This window comes from Agelaius phoeniceus, chromosome 3, assembly GCF_051311805.1.
Source record: "Agelaius phoeniceus isolate bAgePho1 chromosome 3, bAgePho1.hap1, whole genome shotgun sequence".
Lineage (NCBI taxonomy): Eukaryota > Metazoa > Chordata > Aves > Passeriformes > Icteridae > Agelaius > Agelaius phoeniceus.
Window position 1 is genome coordinate 18876164 of NC_135267.1, and position 22853 is coordinate 18899016.

At 37.9% G+C, this 22853-nt stretch overlaps 1 protein-coding gene across 5 annotated transcripts in view; it reads left to right on the forward strand.

The window, feature by feature from the left end:
- Positions 1-22853, forward strand: part of COL19A1 (collagen type XIX alpha 1 chain) — a 183821-nt gene that overhangs the window by 43541 nt on the left and 117427 nt on the right. For all 5 annotated transcript variants that reach the window (XM_077174795.1, XM_077174798.1, XM_077174799.1 and 2 more), the window contains exon 10: positions 485-538. In XM_077174795.1, the coding sequence (XP_077030910.1) occupies positions 485-538 (54 nt within the window). The remainder of the gene's footprint in view (positions 1-484; positions 539-22853) is intronic.

Here is a 22853-nt window from a genome sequence, read left to right on the forward strand (position 1 = left end):
GAGTCAGTTTTTCTCTCAAAACTAAAATTTTCTTATAGATTGTTTATGGTTTGGGGTTTGGTTTCTCTAAAGGGATAAAAGGGAGGGAGAGAGAAATTTTAATAATGCCTTTCAAAAATATTGAGGGCACATGACTTTGTACAAATCTGTATTACACGTTGAGCTTTCTCAGTGTAGAACTGAAAATGGACCCTTTTGGTTTCTGTCTTCTGTTGCAATTAATTCCTTTAAAATTAGTTGCTTTTATGGAAACGTGGATGTGCAAGCATTTGTATGATGAAGGACTTAATTGATGTTATACGTGTTTAAAATGCATTTATTTTGCTGATTTTAGTATGACACGTAAGGCATCCTCCTCCACAGTGGTTGCATTACTAAAAAAATCAGATAGAAGATGCTTTTCTATCGAGTCTAATATGACCTGAGTAGTTGTTGTTAACCTCAGAAGTCTGTGGAGCTTCTAATTGATCAATTTGTTTTGTAGGGAGAGATGGGTGTGAAAGGACCAGACGGTGTTGCCGGGCTGCCGGGTGAAAAGGTATGTTCCTGTTTGTTGAGTTGTGATGAACTCATGGGAAATGTTCCTTGTGTCAGTGGCTTCTCTGTAATAGTTTACAGAAATGGGAGGATAGAACATTTCTGGTAGAACATTAATATCTTACCTGCACTGCCATGTTTTTGTAGCCCACTGAAAAAGCTGTTCAGATCTGCAGGTGTATGTGTTTTGTGGGGTTTTTTCCCAAGAAGTGGGGGTTATGTACAGAGCTAAAGAAAGCTACTTGTTCCTCCTGCTCAGTCTGTGGTCTGCAAGCTTAGATAAGAGCTCTTGTGCACTCAGCAGGCATCTTGGTGGAGCTTGAGATAAACACCACTGACTTCTTAATCAAAGGTTTGGAATAGCCATGGCTAAGAAGGCATGCCAGCCTACTGGTGTATTCAAGGATAAGTTTAGTTTCATTTCAGAATGTAAGCATGCAAAATAAGACAGTTGTATGCACTTATTGGGTTCGGTACTACTTACCTGTATCAGAGGAACTCTGTAAGTCTAAGATCTAGAATCTTCAGTATAGAGACAACCCTCATAACACTGAAGAAACAGCTTGTTGCTGTCAGGTTTAAAACCTGTGGGTTTACAGGACATAAAATCATGAAATTGTCTTTTATTTTTACTTATTATTTCTGTCTCAAATTGTGGTTTTTTAAAAATGGGAGGTAGACGTATAAGAGCATAGTTAAGGGTAAAAATCAAGGTATTTGTTGCTGATGTTAAGTTATATTGGTAGAAAAATGGAGAACAGGCTGCAAAGATGTTCAAAGGAATTTGCAACATTGAAGAACTGAATTGCCAAGTGGTATGTAAAACTCAGAGGAAGCAATAGACAAGTGATGCAGAGGAAGAGGAAAACAAAGGAAGCATTATGCATTTCCTGCCAGACTGGACTAGCCAATACTGCTCAGGAAGAGATCTTGGAATTACAGATCAAGGAAAACATGGACTCACTGTTTAGCACTAGTCAAATTACTAGGAAGAAAATAGGGAACAAAGCAAAAGAGTTTTAATGTCACCATTTTTAATGAATCTGTCTGCAACTTGAATGATGTATACAGTTCTGGTTCTCACACCTCAGTGTGAATCTAATAATACCAGAAAAGATTCAGAGGTGTCAAGAGTGATCAAGAGCACCAGCCATCTTCCAATTAAAGTCTGACAATGTGGACTTCAATCTGAAAAAAGCACAATTAAGAAAAAAACGTGTCATGTTCTGTTCTCTGTACAGTGCTGACTGGAGCAGAAGAGATCAACAGGGATTTATTTATTTATTTTATTCTTCATTGTGCAAATATTAGAGCATAAACCTATCTGATAGGAGGTTCAAAAAGGATAAAAACAAAAGATAGGCTTATTCTTCCTTCTACGATATTACAGTTTGAACACTACACAGAACTTGAAAAGTCTGAAAATGTATTAGAAGATTAGTGGAGTAAAATTCAATTGAGTCTGTCAGTCTGCTTGTACTTCAAGAGGCTGGAATCTGGGAAAGCCACAGGAGGAGTCTTTATGGCTGCCCTGTTATATTTTTCTGTAGACATCTGTGTTGCCATAATTGTAGTCCTGTAATTGACTGGAGAAACCTTTGTTTTGATCCAGAGAGACAGTGTTTTACTTTATCATGCTCCTAGATGTGAATTAATGGAAAGAGTTTTCATAAAGCATTGTAGATTGAGATTGATCTAGAATGAAGCTGTGTTTTCCCTTGGCTCTTTCCATAGCTCCTACTCTGATGTTATCTTGCTATAAACTTACCAGGCTAGGTTACTTTTCCAGTCCAAGTTATTATTATTACGGTTTCCATGGTTAATATTGTTTGGGTTTTTTTGCTAAGCGCCTTGCAAATTCATTGTCAAGCCAAATCCCAAAGCTCCTGTTAGTTTACATGAAGCTCAACAGTCAGATCTTATTTAATATCCAGACCTTGTACTTTTTCTGAACATTACAACTCTTTTAATTCAGCCTATATAAAATACAAATTACAAATGAGCTGTGAATTAAAAATGAACTACCATGAAATACAAAACTGTCAAAGCTTAAAACTTCTAAAATAAAAAAAGAAAGCCAAGTATTTTGTACATGCATAGCTAGATGAAGAAAGTGAGATCCAGCTATCCAGCTTCTGCTAGCTGGAGTGGTCATGTCTGTGTGGAGTAGTGCAGTGCTGTGTGTGTTGGCTCCTCGTGCTGTGGAATATTTTCCTCGTGCTGTGGAAGGTGCTAAAGTGTTCTTACCCAGATGATTCATCAAGAACTATATAGATGTGTAGAATCTTTTATTTTTGTGCTCCCCTAAGTGTGGTATTCCGGATGCTAACATTGTACACAGAGTTAAAGACAATGAAGTGGAGGAGCAGCACCAAACCTGTCTGAGGTGAAGAAGCATTTGGACAAAGCACCCTCAGGCACATGATGGGATTCTTGGGGTGTTCTGTGCAGGGCCAGGAACTGGACTTGAATATTCTGAGTCCCTTGCAACTCAACGTACTCTATGATAAAAATACTCTAAGCACTGTTGTTTGCAAAGGCATCTCCTACCTTTCAGGCTGTTGAAGTGCAGACTGTGCAGTGCTGGGAAAGCATTCTGAGGAGCTACTGCTGTTTGTATATCTTCTTAAATCTGTCAGCATGCTTTATGTATTGTTGGAGATGTTAAATTGCTTAGTATGGATTTTCTTATGTTTTTGCACTGTGTGTTTCTGAGCATTGTGCAGATGTGCTCCTGAGTCACTAGCTAGAAACAGGAAGAAGGAAGGATAAATTATACTCTTTTCAAAAATTTAACTGAAGATTGAGTCTTCAAAGAACAGAAGCGCTCTTGATAATACTCCCAAAACCTATCCACTGCAATACTCCTTAGCTTATACTTCATTCCCTGGGAAAAGGTTCAGAGAATAAATAAGCAATAGATTTTACTCATGTTGTTATGTGCAAGCAACAGTATCAATTCATTTGACCTACTTTAGATGTTTACCTTAGAATGAGGTAAACTTGGCTGTTGAAAATTCTGTTTCTTTAGATTGATTATCTCAAACATACTTGATATAGTGAAAAACTAAACTTAGAATAATACTATACAATGGGCTTTATTACTTGAGAGAATCTTAACAGGAGAATCTCTCAGAACAGTGCTTAGTGCTCATACACTTAATTTTCAAGATGTGGGTAAATTGTGAGGCATCTGTGAGTCTTCATATATGGCCTTGACTTTCAAGTATGAAAATTGTTCAGTCTGTCTTCAAATGTGACACTCTGCCTTCTGTCACTTTCAAGACATACTGTCACTGACAATGTAATTTCCCATTCACTAAATGCTGCAGTGGTTTTGCCACAGCCTGCTGGCTAATGAGTGCACAAGTGAGTGATGTAGACTTCTAGGAGGCTCTTGCCTGTTAAGAGATTGGATCTGCTGAAGGCTAATACAGAGAACAGAGTTTAAGGCTTGATGATTCTATGGTAACATAAGAATAACCTCAACATTCTAAAGAAACCAGAGGAATGTTCTGGCCATAATTCAGCAGCTTTGTGGATTTTTCTGATGCAGTTCTTGTAAGTTGCCAAAGTAAAAAATGAAGTTTTCATTGACTGGTGGCACACCACAAGATGCCTATTGTCTCATCTGCCTTTGGGTTAAAAGAAGTCAGTGTCATGGTGCTTTTGACTAATCTAGAGAGTCAAGAATCTAACACAGATCCTGTGGAGCCCTACCTCAGGCCCCCAAAGTCACAAAACAGTATTACATATGTAAATTACATATGTAAAAAAAAAATTATGTATGTGACTGTCTATTTGATGTCTGCCTATCTAGTTCCTTCTCCCCATCCTTTTTCAGGAAACTGTCTTAAGAGATTTTTCTTTTAAAAAGTAAAACCTACTTGGGGCAACAGGAAAAACTTTTGAGATTATCAGAGGAGATGGTTCTGAGGTACTTGTTTATAATTCTAAAATAAGAGGGTAGTAGGCTTCCCTTGGAGGGAAATTTGTTCCCTTTGTAGACTATCAGAAGAGATGGAATACAGTGGCATGATCCCTTTCTTGCAATGGGGACTGTTTTGTAGCTCAGCCTTGTAGGCACACTTCTTCAACATATCTGTCAAACCATGATACAAGAACAACTGGAACTGATTCTAACTGTGGTTAATCAGAATCCCTATATGTGTGAGACCTTAGGCTCTGTCCTTCTGGCAATGTACAGCAAAGGCTGTGAGTGCAGAAGAAATGTGTTGAAGGAAGCACTGTTAGCCTACTTTTTGGTGATTAGCAAGTGAAACTGCCTCTGGATACACTTCTGAAGCCATTTAGTATAACTGGATTGTAGCCAGAGTGCTGGTTATGGCATGAGAAATTAAATCTGTCCCTGAAGTGGAGGTTTGAGGGGACTGGACTGCTTTAAGATATAATATGACAGTCACCTATCTGCTCCAGAAATCAAGCAATCCTGATCTAGCAGTTAGATTCCTTATGGCAATGAAAACTGATTGCTCAGCCATTAAGAATGGGCTTCACCTCTCACTGCTGTGTACAGGGTCACATCACCGGCATAACCTCAGCAAAGTCAATACATTGCTGTGCAAAGTATTTCTATTTTAAAAAGTCTGATGATTTTCCTAGTGTTTCTGTACTGCTGAAATGGAGAGAAAGCATTCCTGTTGTGTGGCCCACAGACTTCTCCCTCGCTGAAGTCATAACATCATCTTACTTCCATACAGGTTGAATATGTGCAGATCCTTTCCACAGCACCCACGGGGGGATTGTTACAGACCTCCATGACATGTGCTTTGTGTTGTGTCTCTGCACAAAGCATATCATGGGATGGATCCTTCCACTACTTACAGGGGGCTTATAAAAAAGAGAGAGAGCTACCTTTTACAAGGGCAGATAGTGATAGGACAAGGGGGGATGGTTTTAAACTGAAATATGAGAGCTCTAGATAAAATGTCAGGAAGAAATTCTTTACTCAGAGGGTGGTGAGGCACTGGAACAGGTTGCCCAGAGAAGTTGTAAATGCCCCATTCCTGGAAGTGTTTAAGGTCAGATTGCATAGGGTCCTGAGCAACCTGGTCTAATGGGTGGCATCCCTGCCCATGGCAGTGGGGTAGGAACCAGATGATTTTCAGGATCTGTTTCAACCCAAGCCCTTCTATGATTCTGTGATCCTCTCTATATGGTGTATCTCCAGGCTTTCCAAACAGTCTGACAGCACTTTGAACCATGATTAGAAAATCAAGTCCTCAAGCCTTAAAAATGTGTTAGACATTTTCTGGGGATAAGGGGGGGGGGGGGGGGGAAATTCCATCAACCACCTGATCTCAGTGTTCTTGCTTACAGGGAGCTCATTTTTTTCCTTTCCTTCATAGCTTTTTGTAAACTTGAAAAAAGCTGGGTTTAATTTTCCTCTGTATAATTGAGACCTTCCTTTTTCCTGCACTTCTTGTGTCCACTTCTTGGACACAAAGTCCAAGAATAAGTTAAATCCTTTCCTTCTCTTTGCTTCTGGCTCTATAATGCCATGGCAATGAAGCTCGAAACTGAAAGCTTATTTGAGTTCTGGATGCTAAGTGATGGAGTCCTGTTTGGGTTACAGGGTTATTTTTTGCTGGTCTGTGATGCCTTGTCAGTCATGGTGAATTTCTCATGCATTTTGGCATATACATTTTAGGGGGTAGACAATCTCTGCATGCTTGAGAAGTTTAGCAGGAGTTCGTGGTTCTGAGATAAGCAGCCACCTGGGGCAGGTATTTTGATAAAGTTTTAAGCCTCTTGGTGAGTTGGGGACCTTATGGTTCCCTCCAAGTACCTGAGAGGAGATTGTAGTGAGTGTTGGTTTCTTCTCCCATGTAAGAAGTTACAGGATAAGAAGAAATGGCCTCAAGTCACGCCAGGGGATGTTTAGATTTCATATTAGGAAAAACTTCTTCACCAAAGGGATCATCAGGCATTGGAATGGGCCGTCCATGGAAGAGGTTTGAGTCAACATCTCTCTAAATGTTCCAAAAATGTGGCATTTAGTGACATGGTTCAGTGGTGGAGATATCATTGTTAGATTAATGGTTGGACTCAATCCTAGAGGTCTTCTCCAACCTTAAGGATTCTATGGCTGATGTGTGTTATGGGTCCTGCTAGCCAGAAATGCCTTATGCTTCTGAGAATGTGCTGATGGCAGTAAGGCTCAAAGGGCTCAAAGGACTCAATGTTTTTCTAATTTTTCTATTATGAAAATATTTTTTCTTCTTTATCAATGACTACATTCTGAAAAATGAAATTGATGTAGGCAGTAACATAAATCAGATTTACTGAACTAAACTGGATTTGTCCATTCCCCTTTATCCAAACCTCTATACTAAGTGCTTCCTCATGATACAATGATACAATTAATAGACCAAAAACTCCATTTTGTGAAATACTTGTGACAACATTCATTCATTTGAATATTTGACTTTCAAATGGCTTAACTTTATTGTTTTAACTTTTTGCATTGATTTTTTGCAATCTAGATTATGAACACTATTCCTAAAATATTAAATACATTGAATAAGCTTTTTAGAATAGCTGGTCTTGCATATAAGCATGAAGCAATGAGATATTCAATGCTGTGCATTTGCTACTACACCCTATAGATCCTTCTGCAGTATATTAATAAAATAGTTCAGACTAAAAAGAGAAAGACATGCTTATGTAAATCAAAAAGTGTTTATTTCTACACAGATTTATATTCAGAATATTTACCAAATTAAACTGGGTTTGTCCAATCCCCTTTATCCAAACCTCTACAGTAATTGCTTTCTCATGATCCATAACATAAAATTCACAGTATAGTACTCATAGTGACAGAGATCATGTAAAATCACATGTAAAATATGATGGAGATCAAAGTCAGACCAGAGAAAAAAACAAGAGTATGTTTCAAGAGCTCTACCCACTCTATGAGTGCTATTTGTACTTTGAGTATTGAAAATGAGATTTACATAAAATGAGTTTTACATGAAACTGTTCAGCAGGTATTTGTAAAAGGATTAGTCCTTTGTTTTTAAGCAAATGTATGTGTGATGATGAGCCAACAAAATGTACATGAACTCACATATTTTGTGAGCTAGAAGTTAATAGTACTGATATAAGTAATGCTGCTTGTAGTCCTGTTTTTCTTAATTTAACTGTGTCCTCTGATACTTCAGTTTTCTCAAGTCCAATATCAATGTGCTGTCTTCCGTTTTAACTGACTAGGAAACCAAACTGCTGATTTCAGTTTTGATAAATTTGAATATCCTTTTGGAGTAGGGTTCTCTTTATATTTGGAACAGGTAAGGAAATAAATAGAAAAAGGCTACTCGAAATGTGATATAGATTCTGTTTGTGGTATGAATGCTATCAAGACAGCTTCCTGAACAGTCCACTTTGCACTGCCTGGTGGGAAGAGTTCTCCTTTCCCTTAGTGGTACCTGAGAAAATGAGTTTGGAAATGGCTACATTATAAAATTTTTCTTTTCTTAATATAAAATGTGACTTAGAAATGTCCCGTGCTTTGTTTTCCAATATGATTTAATTTATATATGTGAACTTAAAATTTTGAAAAAAAAATAAAACATTGTATGCTAGTGTAGCATGTGACTTCAAATTGCTTTCAGAGATGTTTTTAATACCCATCTCTGTACTGAGTTACTACAGGGTCAGGGTTTCAGGGCCAGCTGTGTCATGAAATCCACAACTGGAAACTTGTTTTAAATTACATCCAAATCACAACCTCATCATGAACATCCTTGTGACCATTGTTCTGCTTTGCCCATTGCTCCAGCTAGACCATGCAAACTCTAGAATTTTCCAGGGCATATTTGACTTTGCAGAAGAGCCGTGGATATTTGGCCTGTTGTGCCAGTTCAGTGTATGCTTTTGGAGCATTAATCACTCATGCAAGTGTACAAATCTGAGGAGACGTTGGTTTTGAGTTTTCAGTAATGCAGTCTTTTCCTTGCTGCTGTCTTGAAAGATCTCTGGACATATTGCCTTCCACATTTCATGTCCTGTACAGATCCTTGACAGGGATCAGGATATTTCTGAAGTAGCTCATCAGCATCTTTGAGAAAACTTCCAAAATATGGGTGGAGCACTGGATAGGTACTACTTAAAGCCATCTTACTCAGTTTATCTGTCTTTTATTCAGTACCATCCAATTTATGAGCTCCCATCACTGCAAATCAGTTATATTTCAATATTCTTAGATCATGTATGGACATAAATTGTGTTAGTTATTCAACTTTTGAAAGATCTTTGTGCTGCTTTGCTCTGGAGTCTGTAACAGAAACAAAATACTATAACCAGTAACACAGGAAAAATATTTGACATCAGAAATCTTTTCAAAGAGAGTTGTGAGCTGTAAGAATGTGGTACAATTGGAAACTTTCTTACCACTGAGTTTAAAGCCTTGAGCTTGAGAAATGCTGGTGATGGTAAATCAGGCAGTTGGATGCCATCTATAGCAGCAACAAATTTTCTACAAGGTTTGTATTCTTTTTGTGTTTTCAGTGATATCTTAGTGTGACATTAATATACATCTGATTTTAAGAGGTAGACACATGTGAAAATAGTAGGTCTCAATAGCTTTGTGATACATAGATATGCTTAAAAATAAAATAAATTATCTTACTTGGAAAATAGACTTTAGATCATTATGCTTTCCAAAACTTGTTTCATTGCTTCAGCATGTATGGTTCTTGCCTTCTTGCTCTCTCCTTAGCATTACAAGAAAGTGTTTTGAATAGCCTTTGATCATAAATTTGATTCCAAAGAGCTGTCTGCTGTGCTGACTTATTTTTGCCTTATTAGGGGATTTTTGCAGTTCACAACTCCAGGAACTGTCAGGCTCCCTGGTTTTTCAATTCCTGAAGCTAAACGACAGCAGTTCAGTTCAGTTCTCCAGAGAAAGCTCTGTGGAATCAAATTACCTGGCATGCAGTGACACTGCTTGGGTGTTATTTCCATTCTGGAGGGAAGGGTGCTGGTGACTGCTGTAGGTGTTGGTGAGCAAAGACTTCATTTTTTAATTAAGGAATCATTGATTTTTGAGGGAAAGGAAATATGCTTCAGTCCCATCTGAGGAAAGTTACAGCATTGTCTTCTGTGCTCTCATGGGTTCCCTCAAAATCAGATTAGTATGTCTCAGTAGAACAGAAGTACAAATGTGATTTTGGAGCCAGACATGACTTGTATTGCTTGGCATCAAAGCCGTGCTCTCCTGCAGGCGAGTGGCAGTGGTGAGATAAGAGTGGGAGGTATATGTACCCTCTGGGATTTGCACTGCAGCTGCAATAACCAGCAGAGCCTGGCTGCTCCTGGGGCCTGGAGCGCAGCAGCCGCCTTTGTGATGTGATGTGAGGTGTGGCCAGAGCCACCAAAGGTCACCATTCATTTTCCAGGGCTCTGGGATGCAGGGAGCAAAGCAGAGTGTGGCATGGTGCCATGCAGGGCAGGCCTTTGTTAGCCCCTTATGTAACGTGGAAGTAAAACATAATGCAGTTGTTAAATAATGCAGTCATTAAATGCAGCCCTTTGTTCCTTAATCAGAGTCATGAATACTCTAGCTGTGAGTCTGCTTGGCTCTGGGGCTCTTAACTGTGTTTGAAAAGCTTCAGTCAGGACCTTACAGAGCTTGAAAGGGCAGGGGAGGCTTGAGGATCCTTCTTCAATTGTTCATAAATTGTATTTATTGGATTCTTTCTGGAAGGTTTCTGTGGCGCATAGATTTTAATCTTGTATGATTTTTCCCCTTCTTTTTTGAGGGCTAGAGACTGTAGGTTTATGAAACTGATATTCTGAACTTTCCACATCTCATCAGAATGCAGAGCTTTAAGTACCCATTATTGCACTGTAAAAGTTGGCAGCAGTGTGTTGCAGGAAATGGGCTAATTGGGGAGGAAGGAACTTTCTCACTGTACTGCCACATTGTACATCTTGTCTGACACATTTTGCTTAGTTTTCTTTGACTTCTTTTAAGACACTAGGTATTGAACTTCACACAATACTAGATCTTTTGATCTGATGAATCATTAATCTATATTAGGATAATTATGGATAGATTGTGTTATTGTGCTTCATTTAAATTATATATAAGAGTATTTTCTGCCCGGATAATAACTCCTATTATGAGTAGCACATTAGATTCAAAAAAAAATTCTTTATTTCATACAGTAAAAAATTTATACATAATACAAATTATACGGAGGTTGTAGATAATACTGTTGGCTGGTGTGACTTGTGGCCTGTTAACTCTCCTTTGCCCTCCTTTTAGTGGGTGAGCTATATTATTAAAATTTAAATAAATGCAGCTCATATGTGCATTTTTAATGTCAATGAATATATTTCTTGCTCCCAAACACACTAAAATTGTAGCACAGTTTTTATATTCCAAATTCAATGTAAATTGCTTTTTAAAATTCACAGATACCAAATTGTTGGAAATAAAAATTCCATTTTATTAGTATAGTAAAATCATTCACCGGTGTTGCAAACCAGAATGTATTTTTATTTTTCTAGTTCTCACTGCTAGCCCATATTTATAAACACCTAAGATCCATGCTGCATGTTTCGAGTCCGAACCGATTAAATTAATGTGACACGCTGAGGCTGGGCCAAGTCTTGTCTAATCAGCAGTCAGCACTGTTTCTCTGGCATGAGGCTCCCAAAAATAGTAACACAAGAAGTCAAACAAGTAAGTGGAAGGGCACTAAAAGAAAAAGTGCTGCTAATTCCACTGTTGACTTTTTGTCTAATGGATTCTTGTTCCCAGGCCACACTAAGTAAAGCAACTGGCATGGAGTGTGTTCCTGCAGATGGCTCAGCAGTGACACACGTGGCCCAGCTGGCTGACAGGTGTTTGATTTGTGTTTAACAAGTACCTCACACAAGGCACTTTTTTTTTACAGAGACTGAGAAGCTAGTCAGCTAATCCTTTTTCTTCAGAATTACCACCCCTTTCACTATGCTCCTGTTCTTTTGTGAATGACAGTTCTTCTGTTTGTCCCATACACATGAAAATAACATCATGTTACTTTGAAATAAGACTCTAAACAGGAGAAATTAATTCATAATTAACTTTGTTTTATAGTTGTAACCTGTTACCTTTACACATGGAAGATGCACAGCAATTATTTGTATCTATTGACAATAATATCTCAAGAAATAATTATTTAGCTGTTCACCTCACAGAATGAAAATTCACTTTAAAAGTATGAATGGAAGGAGAGTGCCAGGCTTCTGGGCTGTGGCCATATACTCTATATTGGTGTGTCTTCCTGTAACATGACAAGATTTTGGGACTTTCTCAGACAGAGTAGCACAAAGCTGGAGTAAAATAAATTCTCCGTCCAGTGGAGCAAACAGTATTGATAGAGGTGCACCCAAGGCCATAAAGGAAGAGCAAAGGTAGGAAACTATTTAACAGATGGGAATTGTGTACAATGTGGACAATGCTATTCCTTAATAAATTTTTGAAGCTTTGTTGTAAGCTGCATTACAGCTCATTGCATAAATGGAGAGAGATTGTCTCAGTGGCAATCTAGGGAGTGGGAAGGGATTGGTTTTGTTTTCATGAGAAGAAGGCATTTGTTAGTCAGTGCCACGATAGCAGCTCTGCTAGAAAAGGCAGCAATGAGAACAGAAGAGTAGCAATCATCTTTGATTAATGGGAACCTAAGCAGGTAGGATACGTAATGTAAGAGCAGCTGTGGCCAGTTTGTCTTCCCCACCCCATTTCTCCATACTTTGGTCTGAACATTTTTGTCTTCTGGTATCAAATCCATGAGTTGGAAAGAGGTTAGACTTCAGGATCTATTAAGAAATGTGCATGACTGTCTGTGGTGACAGGGTTATACTGCCAGTGTTGTCAGATGGCCAGAGAAATACCACCCTCTAGAATACACTGTACTGGCAGAACTTCTGCTGAACCACAGAATGAGAAAGGAATGCAGCTGGAGAAATGGGTGTCAGAGTAGTGTTGATTCTCTAAATAAACATTAGGCTTTAATGAGAGGATGGTTAAAAACTTACGCAAAAATTTGTGTCCCTCGGATAGTGGACAAGTTGCTTTCTGTCAGGCATCCCAGATGTAGTGTGCAGAGTAGCGAAATAAGCCTCAATGAGGTTAAGAAAAGGCCTGAAAGGAAAATTACAACCCTTCTAGGCTGAGATGTCATAATTACCCACAGAGGTGCTCAGAATTTATGGAAATGGAGACTTACCTTTATGGAGCAGCTCCAGGGCTCCTGTGCTCACAGTAGATCGGCTGATCCCAGATTCCCGTGTTAGTCTTAATAATATAGCAATTACCTATTATTATATAGGTTGGTATATCCTCTTAATCTGTCTCCAGAAGTCTGTCTTTTGACAGTAAATGTCAAAAGCACTGTTTTGGAAGTGAGGAGAGACAGTTCTTGGAAAAGCCTTAAAAACCTATGTGGAAGTGGAGACCTGAAAACTGTACCTTGTTTTATTTATCAGTGGTTCAAAAGAGGTTTGCAGCTACAAACACACTGACAATATGACATTTCAGGAAAAATACTGATAGGAATTAGTTCTTAGACTAGAAATTTCAGTCTATATGCAGTTCTATTTGTCTCTGGTTGGGCCTAAACAATTGCTTTTTCTACTGTTTTTTTGCATTTCATATCTGTGTGGTTAAACATTGAAGTTAATATTTAATGGCCTGTGGGTCTGACTTTTTTTAGTTAAACTTGCATTTGTACCAGCTGACAATCTGCCTCCTGAATCTTAAGATTATGGAACTGGATAATGATGAAGATGATGTTGATGATAGTTCTCTTACAAAGAATAGCTTCTGAGATGTAAGAGATGGACCAATGCTGTTTACATTCCTAATATAAACCCGAGGGTCCAACTATTATGTTCAGAATAATAGTCATATTATATTATTTTTGAAAGTCCTCAGCAATATGTTCATATTGAATAATGCTTTTTAACACACATTTAGTATTACTACATTTCAAATATTATTTGAGCAGGGCCAATTAGAATACTTTCCAGTTCTGTTGAAACTTTAATAGGATTTAGATTTGCTTTAATGTTATGTTATGGTTGGATTAGCAGTAAATTAATAGATGGTGTGTAGGTCAGGCAATTTTCCTTTTGACAGAGCTGCTGTAAGGGGAAAAACATAGTTGCAATAAACTATCAGTTGTCCTTGAGTATAAGATTGCTTCAAACTTTTTTCAATGGTATTGCTTCAGATAATGGAAATATTCAACTGGCTAGACTTAATTTTTAAACTATTCACCTATAGGAACTTTTAAGTCTTTGAGAATTTTTTCAGCCAGAATCCTATTTGCATACTCTCACTACTCTACAGGAAATGATCTTGTGAATTTTATTTGCATTTTTAAATATTCTGTGTATGATGTTGTAGATCAAATTAACTGGATTGTTATCCAGCCCATGTTTAATTCGTGTCTGCACTGTATTTTTAAGTTGTCACCTCTTCAAGGACATGCAATAGCAGTGAATACCACTTGTAATTGCCAAAGGCAGAAAGAAGACCTACTGATAGCAGAGGCTCTGCTTCTGCTGATACTTTTTTGATGGCACAGAAACCAGTCCTTGACATATGTGCCAAAGACTTCAGTCTGTTTATTACCAAAGAAAAAAGGAAAAAGGCAGTATACCTGGCTGTAGTTGTGCATGTCAGTAAATGGAGTGATACTTTCATCTTTGGTTTTTCAGAACAACTTCTCTGACTACTTCTCTTGGGTGGAAATAATTTGTGAGGAAAAATATAGGAACAAACTTTTGACTTATGTACTTTATGTATGAAAATATGTTTTATGTATTTGCATATAGATATGCTTTGTGTATTTGAATATAGATATGCTTTATGTATTTGAATATAGATATTGTGTGATTTGCATGGTTTTTGAGACATGCTCATAGCAAAAAAAGGAAACAATGCCAACTAAAGAGAGTGCAGTCTGGAGTAAGGAGACCTGTGGCAATGTTCTCTGATGCTCTGAACTGCCTACAACTGCTGATTCTTTAGCTTGAATATGAATGATCAAAATCTAGATTTTAAAGTGTCATTTAATTTGTAGTGTATTAACATCCAATTGCCTGAATGAATAGGCAAGACAGTCTTGTCCCAAAGATGAGTAACAGAAAGTGATGGGAATGAGGAATTGGTGCCTTCTGAACTCAGTCTGTCTTATAATATGCAAATAAGATCAGTAGGGTTATTGCCATTTGCTTTTCTCTTGAGCAGTTACTTAACATGAGCCTTCTGACCTGCCCTGACCCCCATGGCCCAACCACAGTGTATGTGCTCCACTGTGGAAGCAGCACAGAGCAAAGGAAATGAACTATTTACCTGTCACAAGCCCTTCTTCATCAGGTTATTTTAAGGGAGGATCTTATTCTTGCTCACACGGATCAAGTTTGCAACAAGGATAGCACTGAGCAAGAACTCAGGAAGTGCTGGTAGCTCAGCAGTAACCAAGAGGGAATGAAAGGCTTGGTAGATGCAGTGAAGCCAAAATGTCATAATGTTCAGCAGAAACTTTTTGACATGAGTAATCCAGGAAATTCAGGGAGCAAGTTTAAATAAATATATTTTGAATACATTTTTACATAACTAATATTCTACCAGGTGATCCAGACCATTAACAAGAGCCTGTTCAAATAAACAAGGAAATATTCCAGTAGGCTAAGAAAGGTGTCATATAATGGACTGTAATTGGTGTGGGATTTTTATCTGTTTAAGGCAAAGCTCTGCCCCTGCTGGTGGCTCTGCACTGGCTGGGTACGTGCTCCACAGGGGAGGATGCTGCTCAAGCCCACTGACAGTAAATTGTTGAACATTCCGCTCCATTTCTGCAATGCTAAAAATAGTTGTCCTCATTTTAAAACACCAGACTATTAGATTATTCCAAGGGTCTGGCATACTTAGACTAATGGAAGGCACATATCCATAAATTATCAAAACACTAAGTAGTGTTTGACCGTGCTGATTTTGCTTCTATTAAGATGAGTTTCCTTGCTAGTAACCCTGGAGTATCAAGGCTATTTAGTAAATCAAGCTACTGGCAGTGCCCCAGTAAATTTAAAAATAAAAATGTTTCATTTTCAGATTGAGAATGGAGAAACATCTGACTGCTTCTTGGTGGTTTTTTTTTTCCTGGGTTTCTTTTTTGTTTGTTTTTAATTTCATAGAAACATGTCTGAAAAATGCTTAAAGTATTTTACAGTAATTGTTTCACTTTCCCAGCCTTGAAGAGAATCTCATGAAGTTCCGGTATGTTTGCCATTATAAATCTTGTTAGTGCCTAAAATAGTCCAAATAGCAAAATGCATTCCAAGTGATTGATAAAAGTTTCTTTCAACACTTGTTCTTTTTTTGGTTTCTTTTTTTTTTTTCTTTTTTTTTTTTTTGTATGTGTGTGTGTTTAGATAATGTGATTCCTAATTCATTTTTTGCTCCAATATTATTTCACAGTGCGGGTAACACTCCTGATAAAGTTCATATATTTGTAGGTTAAGATAGCCTCTGCTTTTATTGTTTTCAATTTTTTTAGTGTGGAAGTCCTTTATTTGGGAGGAAGAAATAGCTAAATGTGGAAATCAAGGTATAAGAATGTTGTTATATACACACATACAAAGCAACAAAGCATCTTACTCTGCCTTCAGAATTCTTCTCTAATTTTATAAGTTGTTGCAGTGCAATTATAAACTGAAAAACTCAATAAATTATAAGTATATTAAAGACCATGTATATCAATACATTACACATTTCCAAAACAGTTAAAGCAATTACAACATCAATCATCTTAGATTTAATAAGAACCAATACTGATGGTATTGATGTAAAAGTGAATTTTTTCATGAAGAAATAATAATCTGTAGAGCACTGATTAAACAATGCAAGACAAAAGACCTATGGCTTCTTTTCATTAAAAAATCTGTGATTGTGTTTTGGGGGTGTTCTTCTAGTTTACAGTGATCTAGTATAGCAGGGAAGATGAAATTTTATTATCTGGTAGCAGACTATGAAGAATTTTTCACAATCCATATTGTAAATCTAGAGAAAATGAAGTGCTAATGATTACTTGTAATGATTAATTAGATTTTTTCCCCTCTACTTTTTCCCATGTATTGTTATAGACAGGAGCTGGAAAGAAGAAGTTGAAAATTGTGCCATAAGTGGAGTTACAAAAATGCCATTTTGGCAAGCTATTTTAAGGTTTATTTTAATTGTTGTATGCCATGAGGGCTTTGTATTTATTTGCTTAATTATTTGCATCATTCTGATGAATAATAGTTCTTTTATTGGCTCTTTGTGTTTTTAAGAGAGCTTGGAGTTTTTCCTTTGTTCTTTTTGTGTCTGTGAGGCATTTGTCTCCTGCTTGGCTTGGAATCAAGCAAGTGAACTTTCAAAATTTTCTTTTGTTGGTGAATTTTGGCCTGGACAGAAAACTCAACTGGGTGATGAACAAGTTACTAGGGCCAACTTCTGTCAAGGACATCACATCCATGAATGGAATGGAGAAAGGATTTCATTTTAGATTCTTTTAATAAGACTTCTAAGCTCCTATTAGAAGCCATATAAGCAGAGATGTATTCTACCAGAATTCAGCTCAGTGACTATAGTTTAATTATGACAAAAAATTAATGTATTCATGGTGGCATATTTCATGAATCTGTAAATGGAGGGTGGTTCTTAGCTTTGAGTGGCAGAGCCAGGTTCTCACTAGGTCTGTAATTATTTAATACACTTTGCTAAGAAGGAATAGAAAAGGAAATTACTGCAAATTTTTATATTCTAATTCCAAATGAGATATTACTAGGCTTTTAACTATACCTTTTCCTTGTAAAGCTATATATTAAATGCAGAATTGAATTGTCTTAGCTCTCAACTCAAAGTTCTTGATTTATGGTTTGCTTTTCTTCTAATACTCCTTATTCAAATATTGAGGAGGAAGTTTACTGTGTTGTTCAGCTTCAACAGTTACCTTTTAAAAACATTTTTGATTAACAAGATGTTTGGTTTAACTTATGCTCGGTTTCTGTATGTAACTTTTAAGCATCTTGTTCCCTGAATGGGATTTGCAAGTTCAAGTCAGATCCTTAATTTTCATGGGCAGTGTAAGGAGAAAGTCATTTGGAAGCCAGGGGTGACAGTCAACTGTACAGACGACTTACTTTGCTCTTTTTTTAAAACATGGGTTAGAGGACGCGGTAAATTAACAGCCTGTATAAAACATTCACTTGGGAAGTAGGGCAAGCCTGCCTGGTTGCAGAGGATCAAGATTTGCCTTTCTCCCTGCTGAGTAAATTGGACACTTTGAGATGAAGGAGAGCTCTGAAAGGGCCCTTTGAGCAGAGCCTAGAAACCAGGAGTCTGCCTTGTGCATACAGCTCCTTGTTGGACCTAATGGTTTAAGGGTAGATCCCTGTGTACTCAAGTGCCTAATGGGTACTGGGGAGACAGTGGAAGCTGTGGCACACTTTTTGGGGTTTTAAATACTTGGGTAGCATGCAAGTGCCTTCTGGACTGTCTTCTTCAGAACAGGGCCTGAAATGAAGTTTGAGAAAGCTTTTCATGTGATCAAAATTCTCTAAATTCTGTTGTCTAGTTGTCTGAAGCAACCTACAGCTGTATCTGCTACAGAATTAGATAACCTGAAATTATTAATGGCCTATTATTTTAAAAGTGAAAAACATATTAACCAAATACAAGGTAGGAGACATATATAACTCTAAAAATGAATTCAGCTATTCCATAGTAAAGGAGTGAGAAGCAATACATGTCCAGATGCCTTTTCTCTTAATTTAGCTCAGTCATGAGATAGGTCTGTAAAATGATGTCTGTGTACAGTTTGTTTCAGGGAGAAATTGCCTTAGTAGGTGCTCCTGGCAAACCCAGTTTTACTGGCTCCAAGGTAGAAGAGAAACCAAACAAATTCCCAAAAAAATAAAATAAGTTTCCTTCTAACGATTTGCAGTCTCAACATCCTTTTTGCCAGCTGTCCAGTATCTACATAAATGGTACTTGAATTACATATCCAGTTTCTCAGTTATATAATGTGACAGAGGAACTTTACTATTGACTTCTCTTTCAAAAGAGAAAGGACATGTGGGGCTGTGGTACAAACTTGCCCAGCAGTACTATTTTGCATTAATACCAGTTGCTTAATTCTTCAAACTGTACAGGTCTTTTCTTCCACTCTTCCATTTTGCTCCTTTCCAGAAGTGGAATATTGTAGGAAGGCTAGAACTTGCAAAAAGAGACATGTTTATTACAGACCTTGCTGGTAATACTTGTTAAAATTGCCTTTTTTCGTGGTCAGATTTTTTGTTGGTTGCAGGTGCTTTTAATTGCAAATATTTGGAATTAAATCTTAATGCCTGTCCAGCTAATTCCTTTTAGAAAATTGTAGGGGAAATAGTTCTGCTGCTTCAACAAGTTAAGAGACCACACAAAAAAAAAAAAATCCCCATTATTTTGTTGTTATTAAAATTTTGAGAAAATGTTCTGCAACATGACCTTGATGCAATTTGTGTATCTTTAGGGCAGACACTTCCTGTAATATAGCACAAGGGGAAGGAAGGAAGGAACTTATTTTCTGCAGATGAGGTAGCCAGCATTTTGTTCAGCAACAAGATTACCACAGTCTATCCATTTCTACACTCAAAGCCAGGCATATTTAAAACACTGAAAATGAGATCAGCAATCCTTCAGTGATATAAGGACAAGCAATCAATGATTGTCCATGAAAAATTTGCGTGAAATGTTTTGCCTAATTTAATATGAGAATTTGGCCACACAAAGGAGAATTTAAGTCAACCATACATGTGGTACTTCTTAAATTTCATTTTTTTTATTTCTGCAGCATTTGTATTCTTTGAAATAAGTTACTAGTGGCTAATACTGTTATATTTTTTTATACTGTCAAGTGGAAATTTCCTAAACTTCTTTACCTACATTTTGCTGTCTATATTTCTTATTTTCTCTAATTTGGACTTTTTTTAAATTCAAATATGTGCAGAAAAATCTGGATTATTTTTGAAACAATAAGGCATTGTTGATCACTAAAATTGGTACAGGCAAGAACTGACTTGTTGAACAGCAACATTGCTGAAAATTATGGAGATGTAGACATGAGACTGAATTATGAGTTAACAGTGTTCCCTTACTGGAATAAAATAAACCACCTATTGGACTATATAATTAAAATTGCACCTAGCAGATTAAGGGGAGATATTTTCACTTCTTTGCTTGGTGGTGCTGCACCTGGTATGCTGTGTCATGTTTGGGGGAGTCCTCCACCCTCACTTCCATAAGAGATGTGGAGAAACCAGAGAGGGTCCAGCAGGGAATTAGTTTATGTTCAGGGACCTAGAAAACAAGATATCTGAAGAAAGTATCAAGGAGAAAAATTTTTTGAGTCTGGCAAAGAGGAAGCCAAGGAATTATAGAAATTGTCCTGCAAATCTGAGGAGTCCAGCTGGTTAATCTTCATGGACAGCTTCCTAAAACCCCAAGAACACTCCATGTTGTTATGCAGGGAGTTGAGTGAGTATGGCAGAAGGCCAGCATGGATGAACAAGATGCTTCTGGCTGACCTCAGACAGAAAAGAAAGTAAGCAGTGGAAGCATGGGTGAGCTACCCAGTAGGAACACAGAGACACTGCCGGAGAACGGGGTGATGGAGTTAGGAAACCAGAAACTCATCTGGAATTGAAACTAGTAAGAGAGTATTAAGAGCTTCTGTTAACTGCATCCATAGCAAAAACAAAGCTGAAGAAATGGTTGACCTGCTGCTTAATGGGTGGGGGGTGTGGAAAAGGCTGAGACTACCCAATTATTTTTCACCTTGTTTTTTTCCCTAATAAGTTTTGCCCTCAGGCCTCCCAGTTTACTTAAGCATGTTAGCAGAGAGTGTAATGATGAACCTCTGGCCACAGAAGAAGTGTTAAGGAGCACTTCAGCTACTTGGATGTTTACACAATGGCAAACATTATGCATACAGGGGTGCTGGGACAGCTGGTTGATGTGACTGCAGGGTTGCCCTCTGTCATTATCAAAAAATTATGATTACTAGGGAAGGTCATTGATGACTGGAAACAAGCAAACATCATGTCCATCTTCAAGGATCCATTGAACTGCAGGCCAGTCACCCCCACCTCTGTCCCTGGAAAAATGATGTTGCAAATCCTGGAAGGCATGTCTGAACAGAGGAAGGACTAGAAGGTCACTGCAAACAGCCAGCATGGATTTACCAAGGATAAATCACACTGACCAACCTGATTGCCTACTCTGATAAAATGGCTGTCAGTGTGGATTAGGGGAGAGCAGTGGGTGTTGTATTCCTTGATTCCAGCCAGGCTTTTGGCCAGGCTTTTGGCTCTTCAGACACATAATTACACTAGAATCTGTGGGGTTCTGACTGGATAAATGAACAACAGAGTGGGTGGAAGATTGGGGTCAAAGGTGGAATGATGCTATGCAGTCTGACTGCTCCCTAATAACAAGTGTCATACCCATGAGGCAATACTGGATGTTATTTAATGTCCTTATTAATAACATGTATGATAGGGTTCTCAGAAAGTTTGTGGATGTTATCAAATGCAGGGAAGTAGTCTCAGTGTGCTGGAAGGTAGGGAAGGAAAAATATTGAGAAATGAGCTATCACAGAACTCTTAAAGTTAAGCATAGGAAAACATATGGGCCTGCCTCTGAGAAGGAATACCCTTATGCCACAGTACAGGCCAGGTGCCAAATTTCTAGAAAGCAGCTCTACAGAAAGGGAGTTGGGAGTTCTGCTAGATGCCCTTTGTTTGCATAAGGCCAAAGGCATCTTGGGCTGCCTTAGCAGGGGCATGTCCAGCAGAGCAGGAAGAGCGATTGGTGAGTGCTTGTGTGACCACATCTGGAGTTCTGCATCCAATCTGGAGCTCCCTGGAAAGGGTAAAGAGCAGCTCCTTGGGGTGAGTCCAGCAGAGGCCCACCAAGACAGCCAGGGCTTGAAGCCCATGATGTAAGAGAGGAGGCTGAGGGAGCTGGGCTTGTTCAGCCTTCAGGTGAGATGATTTGGAAAGTGGGGGCTGGTGGGTGGTGTGCAGACTCATTGCTGTCCGTAAATTCTGGGTGGGTGTGGAAAAGCCAGAGTCGACTCCTATCAGAGGTGTGCAACGAAAGGATGAGAGGCAATGAATACAAGCTAAAATTAGAGAAATTTTGACTCTATCTCATATAATGAATTTGGGATTGAGTAAAAACACAAATGGGAAAGCTAAATGAAGAAAACACTTCCACAAATTTTTTAGAGTGTTATCTGTGTTGTATGTCCAGCAGTTGGGGAAGAATGGGAATCATAGAACAACGCAGGTTGGAAGGGGCTTCAAAAGAATATCTGACATGACTTTTCACAAAAAAAAGGAAACTAGATGAACTGAACAGAAGTCATATACATTTGTAAATTATTTCAGGAATTAGGCTCTCATTTTTAGGTGAGGACATGCAGAAGTTTATTTCACTAGATACCATTTTGTATGCTTGTTCTCGGGCTTGCTTCTAAAATTGAGCTGTTGATTGTATAAACCACCCCCTCCAAAAGAAAAAAGCAAAAGGCAGCCACTGTAGGAAGTGATGAAAAGTCCAGAAGTATTTGATAATTTATATGTCTGTACACCTCCAAAGCTTTGAATTCAATTCCCAGATGTGTAGTACATGATCAGTACGTGATATGTTACTTGAAAGATTTGACAAAATGCTGCTACAAATTTTTCAAGTTATAGCCAGCTGTTCTAGTTAACCTTATTTAAACCTTAAACTTCTATTTAAGGAAATTACACTCTCTGAAGGGTGAAAGAATGTTTAGACATTGCTCTGTCTAATTTTTTTAAAGGAATTTTAAAAACACCATAAGCTTTACTTTGGATATTTTCCACTCCTTTTGTCTACAGATGTACAAATAACGTGTGTTGTACTGAGGCCATGAGACTGAATTCTGGAGATTGGAAAAGACATGCAAACTATCTCCTGCTAGATGATTTGAGGGAGAAAGAAGAAAAAGTTTGCATTTTCTTAATTAGGTCATTTTTGTGCTGTCTGTATATAATTTTGCCCATCTGTCTTCTGTATGTCTCACAAAACATACAAGTATACATAAATAAAAACCTAGAGCCGGTGTTATTTTTGTATAATATAGACAGGCTGCAGATTGCATTTGATGAAGATGTTAACATAGTAACATTGTACACTGTGATCCTTTTCTGAGCTTAAAGTTAGGAAATTAGAGCTGGAAAGAGCATTA